The sequence below is a fragment of the Pelodiscus sinensis genome, chromosome 6, assembly GCF_052426305.1.
Source record: "Pelodiscus sinensis isolate ZL-2025 chromosome 6, ASM5242630v1, whole genome shotgun sequence".
Classification (NCBI taxonomy): Eukaryota; Metazoa; Chordata; order Testudines; family Trionychidae; genus Pelodiscus; species Pelodiscus sinensis.
Genome location: NC_143057.1, coordinates 55988512 through 56001714, shown reverse-complemented (window position 1 = coordinate 56001714; position 13203 = coordinate 55988512). Strand labels below are relative to the sequence as shown.

General features: G+C 42.6%; 1 protein-coding gene across 3 annotated transcripts in view; it reads left to right on the top strand.

Annotated features, from left to right (window-relative positions):
- The window catches only part of ZNF475 (zinc finger protein 475), a 35982-nt gene extending 25548 nt beyond the window's left edge, over nucleotides 1-10434 (top strand). For 2 of the 3 annotated variants that reach the window (XM_014576440.4, XM_025187653.3), the window contains one exon: nucleotides 4838-10427. In XM_014576440.4, the coding sequence (XP_014431926.2) occupies nucleotides 4838-4989 (152 nt within the window). In that variant the 3' untranslated portion in view covers nucleotides 4990-10427. Of the gene's footprint in view, nucleotides 1-4837 lie in introns of all 3 variants that reach the window. The other variant, XM_075931952.2, reaches the window with a different exon arrangement.
- The last annotated feature ends 2769 nt before the right edge of the window (nucleotides 10435-13203 follow it).

Below are 13203 nucleotides of genomic sequence, written 5' to 3'. Positions count from 1 at the left end.
CTCGGAGACAGAGGCGGCGAAAAAAAGCCTCAAGGTCACCACAAAATTGTATCCAGTTTGTGGGGGACATGGGGCAGAAAGAGAGACCCCGGGACAAGACAGACTCTTCTGCTGGATTGAGTTTGTAGCTGGAGAGGTTAACAATATTATCCGGTGGGTTGAGGCAGTTGCTGTTGTAGCCAGTGGTATGGAGCAGGTTAGAAAATTTATTGCAGGTGGCTAAGTCACCTAAGTCACCCACAAAACAGATATCAGACAAGATCACAAAGAGAAAACAGTTTCTTGCCCCTTTAACCAGAAAGGACACTCTCTAAATGACTTAGCCACCTGCATTCTGCTACAAAGACCTTTTACATCTGCACTTGAAAGGGAATCCTCTGAATTGTCATTCATGTTAAAATTCGACACTTGCCAACAAGGACTTAACAAGAATTTGAACTATCTCACCCATTACCAAGACAGTTTCCCCAATTATCACCTGTAATACCATTAACTCACAAACATCCCACTCTCTCTACCTTTAATATCATCAATTCACAGACACTTACCTTCCTTCCTCCCCCTCCCCCCCCCCCCCCCCCCGCATCCCCCTTCTGTTCTGCAATGTGATTTGTCCTTTTCATATTTGTTCATTTTTTTAATTGTATCCTTTGGTATATATGGTTGTGACTACTTTCTTCCACTATTTGATCTGAGGAAGTGGGTCTGGCCCACGAAAGCTCATCATCTAATAAACCATCTTGTTAGTCTTTAAAGTGCTACATTGTCCTGCATTTTGCTTCAATGCTAACTATGTAATAAATAGTAGTTGGTGTTCACATTTTAAAAGTAGCTACTGTGAACACTACAGTACAGCAAGTTGCTTTTCGTTATATATACCTTATGTAATAAGACAGTTGATACAATCTTTCTACAGTCTCTAAACCCTAATAGCTTAACACACTGGGATGTTTATTTGTGATGCATAGAAGTCTAACTGCAGTGGAAAATACTATCTATGATATAAAATAAATGTTTATCTCTGCTCAGTTACTCAATTATTGTAATTTTGGGCTCAATTCTATAAGGTGTGGACTTTCCTCACTTCACCTCTCCAAATCAATGCCTTGCAGGATTGGACCCATATATTTACTCTGTGGGTACATCTTCATGGCAGATTTCAGAGAGGTAGCTATGCTAGTCTGTTTCAGCAAAAACAGTAAGGAGTCTGGTGGCACTTTAGAGACTAACAAATGTATTATAGCATAAGCTTTTTGTGAGATACAACTCACTTACTCAGATGCTTGAAGAGAAAGAAAGGCAGAGATACACTCCTATCTCTGTAACATCAGTGCTAATTAAATCAGGGTGGACATGGCTCACCTCCAACAGTGATAGAAGGTGGAAATACCTGTGGGAAATTACTTATTGAAATAAGAGAACCTTTCCATGTCTCTATTCCAGCAGTTTCCAACCACCAGGCTGTGGCCCGTTGCTGGGCCATGGGAACTCTTGGGGTTTGGGTCAGGGTTCCACCACCCACCCCCTCAGTGGAGCTGCACAGCTCTAAAAATAGCACCGTGGCTCCACTCCTAGCTCCCACCCTTTCTGCATTGCTCTGCCCCCCGGAGCAGCTGGGCCCGCAGCTTCTGGGGCTGGACTGCAGTACTAAAAATAGCACTGCAACCCTGCCTCTCGGCTTAGCCCACAGGGCAGAATACCCCATGTACCGGGACCGGAGCTGGTACCATGTTCCCAGCCCCAGCTTCTCCTGGGGGTTGGGCTATGTGGCAGATGGGGTTGGGGATGGGGCTGGACATGGGGCTTCGTTGTGGGGTGGCTGCTGCTGGGGTCATGGCTGCAGCTGCATGGCAGGTGGCAGTTGCCACCGGGGATTGGAGCCGCAAAGCTGTGAGGCCTGAAACAGGAGGCTGGTACTTGGGGGGCTCTAAAGTGTGGAGGAATGGGGGACTTGAAGCCAGCAGTTTGCAATGGCTTTGGGGCTTTTGGCAGACCAGTAACATTTTATTTTCATATTTGCATATTCATTAGTTGCATAATTAATATGCAAGTATGAAAATAAAATGTTATCAGTCTGCCAAAGGGTTATTAATGTGTTTGCTGGTCCCTGGTGTAAAAAAAGGATTGGGAACCACTGCTCTATTCAGATCCCTTCTGGCAGTATCAAATTTGCATATGAATTCCAACTTGGGAGTTTTGTTTTGCTGTCTGTTTTTGAAGTTTTTAATTTCCCCATCAGATACTGTCACCCTCTCCTCACTGCTGGAGGCAAGCCACATCCACCCTGATTTAATTAGCAGTGATGTCACACTCATTTATATATCTCTACCTCTTTCTTCAAGCTTCTGATGAAGTGAGTTGTATCTCATGAATATTTATGCCCTAATAAATTTGTTAATCTTGAAGTTGCTATCTGATTCCTTGCTTTTTGCTTCACAGCAATATTAGCTTTCACTGTTATTTGAGTGTTGCCTGTAACTTCCCTCCTGTCCACACATGAAACCCTCTTTCTAATGATCAGTGATGCTTTCAGCCTGGGTTTGCTGGCATGCCCAGGTGGAGGTTACAGCCATGATTCTGTTTTCACTGGAGCTGGTTAGCCGTGAGAATATAGGTTAACTTATTCAAGTGCTAGTAATCCTCCAGTGCCTTCCTCATTTTCCCCTGGAGAGTGACTCTGCTGATTACAGCATAATGAACCATAGGTTACACCCTCCAGAACTCTCAGGAACGCATGCAGGTGAGTGGAGCAACAGTGAGAACATAGTAACTCAAGTACAGTTTTGCAGTGTAGCTGCTCTCACCCAGGCTAGGTGAACCTGAGAGGCGATTACCTGAATTAATTCTGCAGTGAAGCCATGCTCTGAGAAAGCATTTTCATTTCATTAGCTCTTTTTATGATAGCTACGTTTACTACCACATAATGGGAGTGAAAATGCGGGGAGGGAGGGGAGAGGAACTAGATCTGACAGAGGAGGACTGTGTGGGTAAAAGAAGGATAGTCTTCCAGGTTTTGCAGAACAGCATCATTCCTGGCCACTAGATGTCTTGAGAAGTGGGAGGAAAGCAAGTTATCTACTCTTAAAGAAAACAGCACTACAGAGCTGTGAAACCTAGCTATGAATCTACATATTGCCTCACTCCTGTGCAGCTCTTTAAGGTGTTGAGAGGTGCCGTGCTGTGTGCCCACAGTTCCTGTGGAGGCCCTTAACAGCTTCAACAATATGGTCCTAAGTATCAGCTGCTGTGTGTTTGAGCAAAAACTATGTGTTCCCCACTGCCCTGTTACCAAGAAAATTATCTTCTTTTTAGTCCTTTTTTCTAAGACAATTCCTTTCATCCAGGAAATGCTCACTACTCCCTAACTACATAGATACACCATGTGTGTCAGAACTTTATAAAGGTGGGGGTGGGTAATCCTTTTCAGTAAATGGAACAATCAATTTTCTAAATCAAAAGAGGTACAGAAATGAGATCTGTATAAATAAAATGTTGTTCAGTTTCATATTTTTAAAAATAAGTATGACTAGAGAGAACCACTGGATTGATTACTGGATTTTTGTATTTTGTTTTGTTTTATTTTCTGAATGCAGCACACATGCCAGTATGGAGAAAATCGCCTCCTTTCCTTGTCTCTCTCTTTTTATTTAATACGCTTTCCAAAGTACAGAAAATACACATTCTTTTCCTGCAAATGAAAGGAGTTTTTGCCTCAGCCAAAGAAAGAAACACCAATTGGTTGCTCATCTAACAAAAAGAACATTAGGAACAGGCGTAGTAAGAGATCTAAGGCTTATTGTGGTTATGTGAACTGTTGGATATGAATCATATTAAAACTGCATAGGCTCTTAATGAAGAGATCCATACAGTGCCAGTGACAGAAACCATAGAATATTTAAAAAATGCATGGGACCTTTTCTAAATAGACTGATGCTCACAGTTTGAAGACAAAATGTATTTAGTCCCTTATAGCCACTATCCGTCATAACTTCTGGTTAGGTTGAAACCCATGCATTTGAAATTAAGCCATATTACTTTTTTCCTCCTGCCCTTCAAATGGGATTTAGATGCAAAGACTAAACCAGTTGTTAAACAACCTTGCTGTGCTGCTTGGAAATGTGTTTAAATAATCATTTATTTCAAGGTGACAGAAAACAAGGTTTTATGATTCAAATTAAGTAGCTGAAATACACCTCAGCTAGCTCTTGGGAGTCTGATCCTGTAGTCTTACTGCAGGCAAACTCCACACTGAAATTACTGTGAGTAAAAGTTGAACAAGATGTGACACGTGTGTAGGCCAGGACTGCAGGATCAGTCTCAATGACCTAAGTGGAAGCTTTCCTTGAGTAAAACTTGCAGGCTTGGTCTATAAGAGTTTTTGGGCTAATTTCACTCCTATTCAAGTCAATGGTAATACTCTGATTGACTTAAATTGGAGAATAACTGGGTCTTTTGCTCAGAATTGCACAGATGAGACATATCAAACATACATTTCCTCTCATCCCTGTGGTCAGATAATACAGATTCATTAAGCAGGACAGCAAAATTTGCTTATAATAATGTGTATGCAAAGATGTTAATAATTAGTTAAGAATGCATACCATAACACTTAGTGCTATGTTTTCTCCTTTAATACAATATAGAATGATTGAGTTTGTAGCTCACTTTATTCAACCCTTGGGACGGTAAGCAAGGCATTTTTTTTCTTGTGAAAGCAGTCTGATTTGGTTAAGACTGAAAGGCTCAGTCAACAGGTATTTCCTGAAAATATTTTCCATAAAGAGCTGAATAAGGTTCTCCAGAATGAAAACTGATGCTTTCTTTTTTAATTTTCCAGCCAAAGGTTTCTATGATCTTGATTCTCTAAATGAGGCTGCCTGGAACAGCGCCCAGAGTCAGTTAGTTCCATGTGATATTTGTGGACGCACTTTCCTGCCAGACAGACTGATTGTCCACCAGCGGTCCTGTAAACCGAAACCGGCAAAGTAAAGCACCCCCCTCCCAGGACACACCTTCCAGCCAATGCATTAAAGGAATAAAATCGTTCTTGGAAGCAAAAGGCATAGCTCAGGGGCTCTGTAAAATCACAGTGATGTAGTAGAAACATGTTCAGATCATCTCCTAGGTAAAATTAACAGTAGCCACTGACTATAATATAGGCCGAATACAGTGATTTTTAGCAGGCCCATTATAAGAATGGAAGACATACCTCATCATTTCTGTGCTCTGGGAGGTGCAGCTCACCACTGACATTCAGGGGTGCCCATAAAGTAACTTTAAGCCACCCTTTCACCCCCTAAGCCTGGGCGATTCTCAGGATGCTGGAGGGACTCAATTACTGAAGCATCTCTGTGCTGTACTATGAGCCATAGTGCACTAAATAGTACAGCCCTGCCACTGGTATGCTCCCCAGCACCCGCTCTGACCTACTACCTATGCTAGGGATTTGCAAGTGGCTTGAAAGGGAAGTTTCCGTAGTGCCTGCAAAAAACACTCCATGAAATCCACTTCGGACTTCACAGTTGCCTCTGGTTTTACATAGAAGGAGTTCAGGTACTGTGGCAATGGGTGGCCCTATAGAAGAGAGACAGATAAAAGGTAAAGCTTACCTTTCGTTCTAGAGAAAAATACCCCAGGAATCAGAAGAGAAGCACCCAAATACATCATCTATCAATAGAGATAATGATGAGTTCACTGATGGTAGATGGGCTGTGTTTCCCTGATGCATGTAAATTACTAAATAGCTAAGCTCTGACAGGGACTATAAAGCTTCCTCGCTGTGGCTTGTGGAGGGGTGTCAGAAGAAGGATGAGTCACAAGGCTTAGTAGTCTTAGTGGGCAGGAGCCAGCTAGCGGAGCCAACTGTAGGCTGAGCATAAAGTTTAGCAGAACACAGTAACCTCCCTTCACATCAGCAGCAATATTACTCCCTCTCCTGAAGCTTTGCTGGTTCCTTTGTAGCAGATTGCTCTTTTTCCTAGGAATAATAAATAAATCGGCCTGCAGCAGTTCCAGCACCTTGGGCTCATGTAGTTTATATGGCTTTGGAGGACATGGGTATATTATGCTGAATTAAGCCCGTTCTCCATTAAAACGGAAAAAACACAGAACTCGTTTGCAGCCTACCATAAACCCACAATTTTAAATGACACTGTAAGACAAAGCTACTTAGCCCATTTTACCTTGGCCTAAGTATTTAGCACCCAACCTAAAGTACGCTTCCACCATCAATGAGAAAGACACCCATTGACTTCAATGGGATTGGATCAGAACCAAAAAACACAGGCACTTACTGTCCCCATCCATTGCAACCATGGAGGAAGCATCCCCAATCGGGTGACAAAGTGCTGCTAGGTGCAAAGGGAGAGGCTGGCCAGCAATATCTACCACAGGATGGGTATGTGAGTGTAGATGAAGGTGTGTTTTGCCCTATTCCACACCATAATGGTGGTCTGTGGTAGGGGCATAATGCTTATTGCAGTCAATGACTACACTTCCGTTGACTTCAGTGGTTCAGGATCAAAGAGCCAGCACAAGATATAGGCAGATCCAGAAATGTTTCTTGCAGCCAACATTTCAAGGAATGCTATTGTATTCCAGAGCAGAATCAGAGTAAAAGAACACCCGTGAAAGAGTTAAACATGGGAAGGAAGTAATATACACTCAAACAGAATTACAGCAGAGAGCGCTTTTTTAAAAACCTTACTCTAAAGTGTTTTATTAAGTGGCCAGGGAGGTTACTGGGAAATTTATGACAAAATCCAATGCATGTTGTTAAGCAATCAGACAAACTTCCTGAACTGCAGAAAGAAACCTATAAGTTTTCACCTTCAGTTTCAATACCATTAAGCTGGTTGTGCGTATCCTGTGACAAAATATGTCTATACCTAGAGTATTTGCACATACTGTTGCATTTATAAAAATCAGACGTAAGGAACTGGATGTCTTTATGTACTCTGAAATGACGGATGGGCTTTAACTACCTTTCCCCTTCCCCAAAGCTATCAGGCTGCACAATGTGCCATGTAAGCCAACAAGAAATAGTATTATTGTTCCACTACTAAGGGAATATCCAAAGTTAATGTGAACTGGGAGAGGTATTAGCATTCTTTGCTGAAAATAATTTCCAAAACTATCAAGCACCTCAGCAGCCCTTTCATCTCCAGGAGGGAAGGTTTTTTTTTATCTCTTGTTACATACTTCCTGAAGCCAGTTCTTGCTCTGCAATGCAAAGTTTCATAAACCCAACAGAATCAGCCCCTTCAGGATCTCCACTGCATTGTATGGAATTCTTGGGTGGCATTAGACCTACAGATTGGATGTCCCTTGTCTGGGACCCTGGGGATCTGTGCGGTCCCAGATGAGGGATTTTGCCAGAACAAGGGAGGTCATTTCTGGACCCCTGCCACTGGCCTCCGTGGCCCAGCCTACTGGCCACAATGGAGCTCTGGGACTCACCGGGAAGCTGCATGCTGCAGATCTCTGTTCCACCAAGCTACTGCAGCTCCCAGACGTGCTGGGCAGCAATGCGCAGGGTCTTCCAACCCAGCTGGGCATCCCCGCTGCCATGCGCTGGGTGGGCCAGCACGGATCCTTGCTGCTGGTCCTCCAACTCTGGTCCTGCAACACCCCTGCCAGATCATGGATGTTGCTGGACCAGAGAATCCTGGTTAAGAGAGTTTCAACCTGTATTTCCTGGGGGGGCTGACAGGCTTGCAGGTTCCTTGGGCAAGGTGCAGTGGGGTAGTTCCACACTCCTAAAAGAGGTGGGACCTCAGGCAGAAGGGGTGGAGGTAGAGGCAGACTGCCTTCTGTGCTGCCTGCAACACACCATGCTGCCCTTCTACCCCTAGTCAGCCCTGAGAGTCTCCCAGAGCATACTGCATGGTTTTCCAGCAGCAAATTAAAGGGCTCAGGTCTCCAGCCACCATTGCTCCTGCAGCAGTGGTTGGGAGCCCCAGGCCCTTGGGAATTGCCAGGCCCTGGGGAAAATAAGCCCCTTTCTCCCTCCCCCAGCAGTGGACCTGGCTATTTCACCTCTCCTCCCTGGGATTAATGGAGGGAGTGTAACAAGAGGAAGGAGGGCTTGGCTAGGATGTTCCCATGCCCCAGCCAACTGTAAGTGTAAGGTCCACTCCCAGAGTTTGTTGGCAGCCTGAAAGCTATTCTATTTTACTCTGGTGACTGGCCCTGTGCAAAACACCATCGGGACTGGAGGAACTGGCAAAGTGTCTTCAAACTACCTTTGTGCCCCCCTTTCTCAGTGTGATAAGCAGAATAAAAAGGCATAGATGGGGAAGGGTCTATTCCCCAGAAAAGAAACTGAAAGCATCTGAGAGGGGCATGGGTGAGGAATGCCATGGATCTTTTGACCATTTTTGCTGATTATATATGTGCGTGTCTGTGTGTGTGTGTGCAGGTGCGCGCACACCGACATTATTAGAGACTACAGTCCTCTTTTTATCCATATATGAGGTACAGCAAAGGCAGTTGGGATGTAAACTCCCGTTTAAAATGTTAACTGGTTAAATTATATGTTTAATCATCTAATTGGCATGTCACAGTGGGCCCAGCTGGGCTGGAGCACCCCCTACTCTCGCTGCAGGGGGGAAGCTTCCCCAGTAAGCAAAACAGTAAGGCAGTGGTTAACCCTTTGTATCCCTAATAGGCAGTAGCATGGCAGGATTCTTCAAACAATCCAAGCAATCTGCCTCAAAAGTGATGCTGGAGAGGATAACTCTCTAATCTTTGTAACTGGCCTCTCTGCTGAGACTGCCAGCAAAGATACTAGATCTCTGCCAAGTGCAGTGGCGACTTTAATGTCAGCACTTTTCCAGTGACCTCTACATTAATGCCATCAACTCATTTCTCAATTTAATTCCTTTTTCAGCAGCACAATGCTGTGATCTGTCCAGCATTTTCCATATTTGCTTGGAATTCATCTTTCAACTTTCTTTTAGAAGAGGAAACAGGAAACAAAAAAGCAAATAATGTAACAATCCCATATTTCTGCTGACCCAACACACAACTTTTCTAAAGACCGGAAAAATATTTTCCTGCATTTTAAAGAAACACAGAAAATCCATTGGGTTTGCTATGACTGAGCTGATTGCAGCTAAAAACATAATTAGGCAAAGCTTATAGAAAATCTACAATATTACTGATCCACATTCAAGTCTCAGAACATGCAAAGAGAATAAATGTCCTTTAAACAAACTTATTTTGAAAAACATAGGTCAAGAGCTGGAGCATTATGTCCATTCAGGCAATGAAAATCTTCACTCCGGGAAAGGAATCCCAAAGTCACTACTCAAGTAAATCCTCCATTCTCTGCGGAATGGACTTCAATATTGGCCTAACAAGAAAAGAAAAAAAGATCAATTGCAAATGAATAATGTTTCTAAAATGTTTGTGTCTAGTTTCAGAGTGACACATTATATTAATTATATGATATTAATAGCTATGAGAACTTTACTTGCACAAGATCTCTAAGGCTACATCTAGACTGAAAGCTTCTTTTGGAAGAAGCTTTTCCCAAAGAGATCTTCTGGAAAATCTTTTTTCGAAAGAGAGCGTCTATGCAGCAAAAGCACAATGAAAAAGTGATGTGCTTTTTCAAAAGATAACGTCCACATTGATTGGATGGTATCTTGCCTTTCAGTTGTGATTACTATTGATGGAGTGGCCACCAGGGCACCTGTGCTTTTTCCTGGAGGCCTCTTCTTTAAAAAACAAAAAACAAAAAAAAAAAACAAAAAACAAAAAACAAAAAAACCCCACACACCTCTCTATTGCATCCACACACGTCTTTTTCTGAAAAAGCTTTTTCAGAAAAAGGCTCCTTCCTTGTAGAAAGAGGTTTACTGCTGTCGGAAATCCCCTCCATTTTTTGATTTTCCGACAAAAGAATGCAATAGCAGTGTGGAAGTAAGGGTAGTTTTTCCAGAAAAACAGTTGTTTTTCTGGAAAAACTCTGCAGGGTAGACATACCCTCACTCTCTCAAATGCTAGGGGCAAAGCTCATTTTGGAAATGATCAAAACAATCTAGGGCATGACTTCTTTACTATGTACTCAACTTTCTTACTGAACTAGCCGATTAGCCCATCATAAAATGTGATTTTCAGGTCTCCCCTCCATGTCGGTCTTCTCTCCTGAGCCTCCGGTCTCTCGCTCCATCTCTCTCTCTCTCTCTCTTCTCCTGCTCCTACTGCCTCCCCCCCCCCCTCAGCTCTCCTCCGTCTCCTGCCTCTCTCTCTGTCTCTCTCTTTCTCTTCTCTTCCCCCTCCTGCCTCTCACTCAGGAGACCGCGGAGCCCAAATGGCCATGCTGCATGGCCAAATGGTCATGCCCATGCTGCATAAGGGATGTGGAGCCCAAACGGTCACTTGCGCCACTTGCTCCCACGCGGCGGCCTGGCTGAGCAGCGCAGAAATCAGCCAAACGCCATGGCGGGAGGCAAAGGGGGGCGGGGCAGTGACATTCATGGCCAGGGGGCAGGGCCACACCACATGTCACACCACATGTCACTGCCCTGCCCCCTTTCGCCTCCCGCCGTAGAGCTCGGCTGACTTCTGCGCCGCTCAGCCAGGCCGCCGCGGGGGAGCGAGCGACGCAAGTGGCCGTTTGGGCCCCGCACTCCCCATGCAGCACGGGCCGCCCAGAGGAAACAGCCAGTATTTCGGGCAACAGCGCCACCCAGAGGGAACAGCCAGCATTTCCGGCAACAGCATCACCTAGAAGGAACAGTCAGCATTTCGTTACAGACTCTCAGACACTGGGCTACTATATATATGATGCGTATGACAATAGCCTATGAAGGAGAAAATGTGGCAGTCCAATAATTCATTTTGTTCATGTACATGGAAAGAACACTTTTATATACACATCAATGTTTTGCCAAAATTATTTCATTTCAAATCTTTTCTAGTAAACATTTTATCTGCAAAAATCAGTTTATTTTATATACAAAAAATTACTAAATCATTTATTTGTAAATAAACTTTATATAGAAATAGAAAGCTTATAGTTTCTTTTTGTCTTTTTATTTTATATGCAATCTATTCCCCTCATAATCCTTGAAGAAGCTCTTTGTGATGGAAAGAGTAAAAATATTTATTATACAATGTTAGGTAATTTCATTGTAAGCTTGCTCTATACCTTACAGACCAGAAATAAACTGATCACAATGTAGAAATTATACTTTCTACACACTTTGGCCTAATTCTGAACCCTTACAGGACATGTACTTAAAATACCCTCAAAGCAGAAGCAAACTCTACAATACATTGAACAAAAATATGTTTCATGCTTTCATATGTATTTTTCAAAGTTTTTGATACTTTTTTGAATGTTCTGGTCTTTTTTTTTTTCTTTTTTTTTTTCAAAGACCAAAATGAAAAATCAGCACCAAATCCAAACACTACAAAAAAGTGAACATTGTAGATTAAGGGGCGGTTATTTTGGGGATTTCTTAATTTTTCTCTTATTTTTTCCTTTTGCTCTCTTTTTCATTTGTGAAATGGTATACAAAAATAAAGATGATAAGGGGAGAGGAAATGGGAAAAAACACCCACCCACCCAACCCAATTATTGGCAGTAAGTGTCAACATTTTCTTTCCTCTTTTTATTTACTCTAAAGGTTCGGAAAAAAAAATTAAAAATATTTTTTCCATTAAAATGTTCATCTAAAAAAAACCCTGTTTCCTGTCAAAAGGCATGATGAAGAATTAATCCACCATTATTACAATACCTTTGACATTTGAAGGTCAAAATCATATAAATATTCAGTCATTTCTCACTAATCCCCAAACCTTGTAAACTTTGAAGTCTAAAGTACTGTAAAGTGTAACACATACAACATAAGGGATGTATGAAATGTACTACCTTTCACCAAGTCCTTGTCAGTTGGTGGATGTTTAACCCAAGTGTATTTATGCCAATGTAGCTGCATTTGTGAAAATGCCAAGTACAGATGTACTGCACTTGTGTAAGCCGGATACACAGTACTGTGAAATGTTGATCTAAACTATGCAATTTGTGTTACATTAGTAGAGTAATTCAAGTCAATGTAGCTTAGATCTACTTCCTATAGGGTCTACATTGCGCTGGGTCGATAGGAGAAACTCTCCTGCTGACTTCCCTTACTCTTCTCCTTCCAATGGAGTACTGGAGTCAATGGGAGAGCAATCAGCTGATAAGACCAGCTAAATCAACCACCAATGGTGGAGGATTGATCACTACGGCATCGATCTACCTAGTAGTATAGACAAGATGAGACTTGCATTAGTTCAGATTATTCCAGTTTGAAATAATATGACCTACATTGGTACCAATCATGGTTTACACCAGTGTAGCATGTGAACTACTCTAGGACTTTGCACTAGTGTAGCTGCACCAGTGCCTAGAAATCCCAATGTGATCAAGGCTGGAAATCAAAATATTTGGTATTATGCAGTCTCTTCTATTAATGAATATTGCAATGGAGCAGAAAAGCAGCACTTTTCAGTGACCTCTTTTCTGTACTTTGTCCCATTTGAGCTTTTACCAGGGTATGTTGCTAATAATACTCCTCAAAAGTGGATCCTAAAAAAATATTTCACTTAAATCTAAATTAAAAGCATAGTTTAAGGTAAATTAGTTTAATGAAGAAGGGGTTACATTTTTGTGGTTTAAGTTTAAAATACTGCAAGCAATTTGTGGGTAAATTAAAATCCATGTAGGTATAGCCAACGGCTGTGTCTACATTGGCACCCCTTTCCGGAAAAGGGATGCTAATGAGACACTTTGGAATTGCAAATCCACGGGGGATTTAAATATCCCCCGCAGCATTTGCATTTACATGGCTACCGCTTTTTTCCGGCTTGGGGTTTTTGCCGGAGAAAAGCGCCAGTGTAGACGCGATTTTCCAGAAAATAAGCCCTTTTCCGGGAGATCCCTTATTCCTGCTTTATTTTCCGGAAAATCGCGTCTACACTGGCACTTTTCTCCGGCGAAAACCCCGAGCCGGAAAAAAGCGTCAGCCATGTAAATGCAAATGCCGCGGGGGGATATTTAAATCCCCCGCGGATTTGCAATTCCGAAGTGTCTCATTAGCATCCCTTTTCCGGAAAGGGGTGCCAATGTAGACACAGCCAACCTGAAACCAAACACTGACAAGTGCAAGTGGTATTTAAAAAAAAACAAACGAATAAAAAACCAACCCA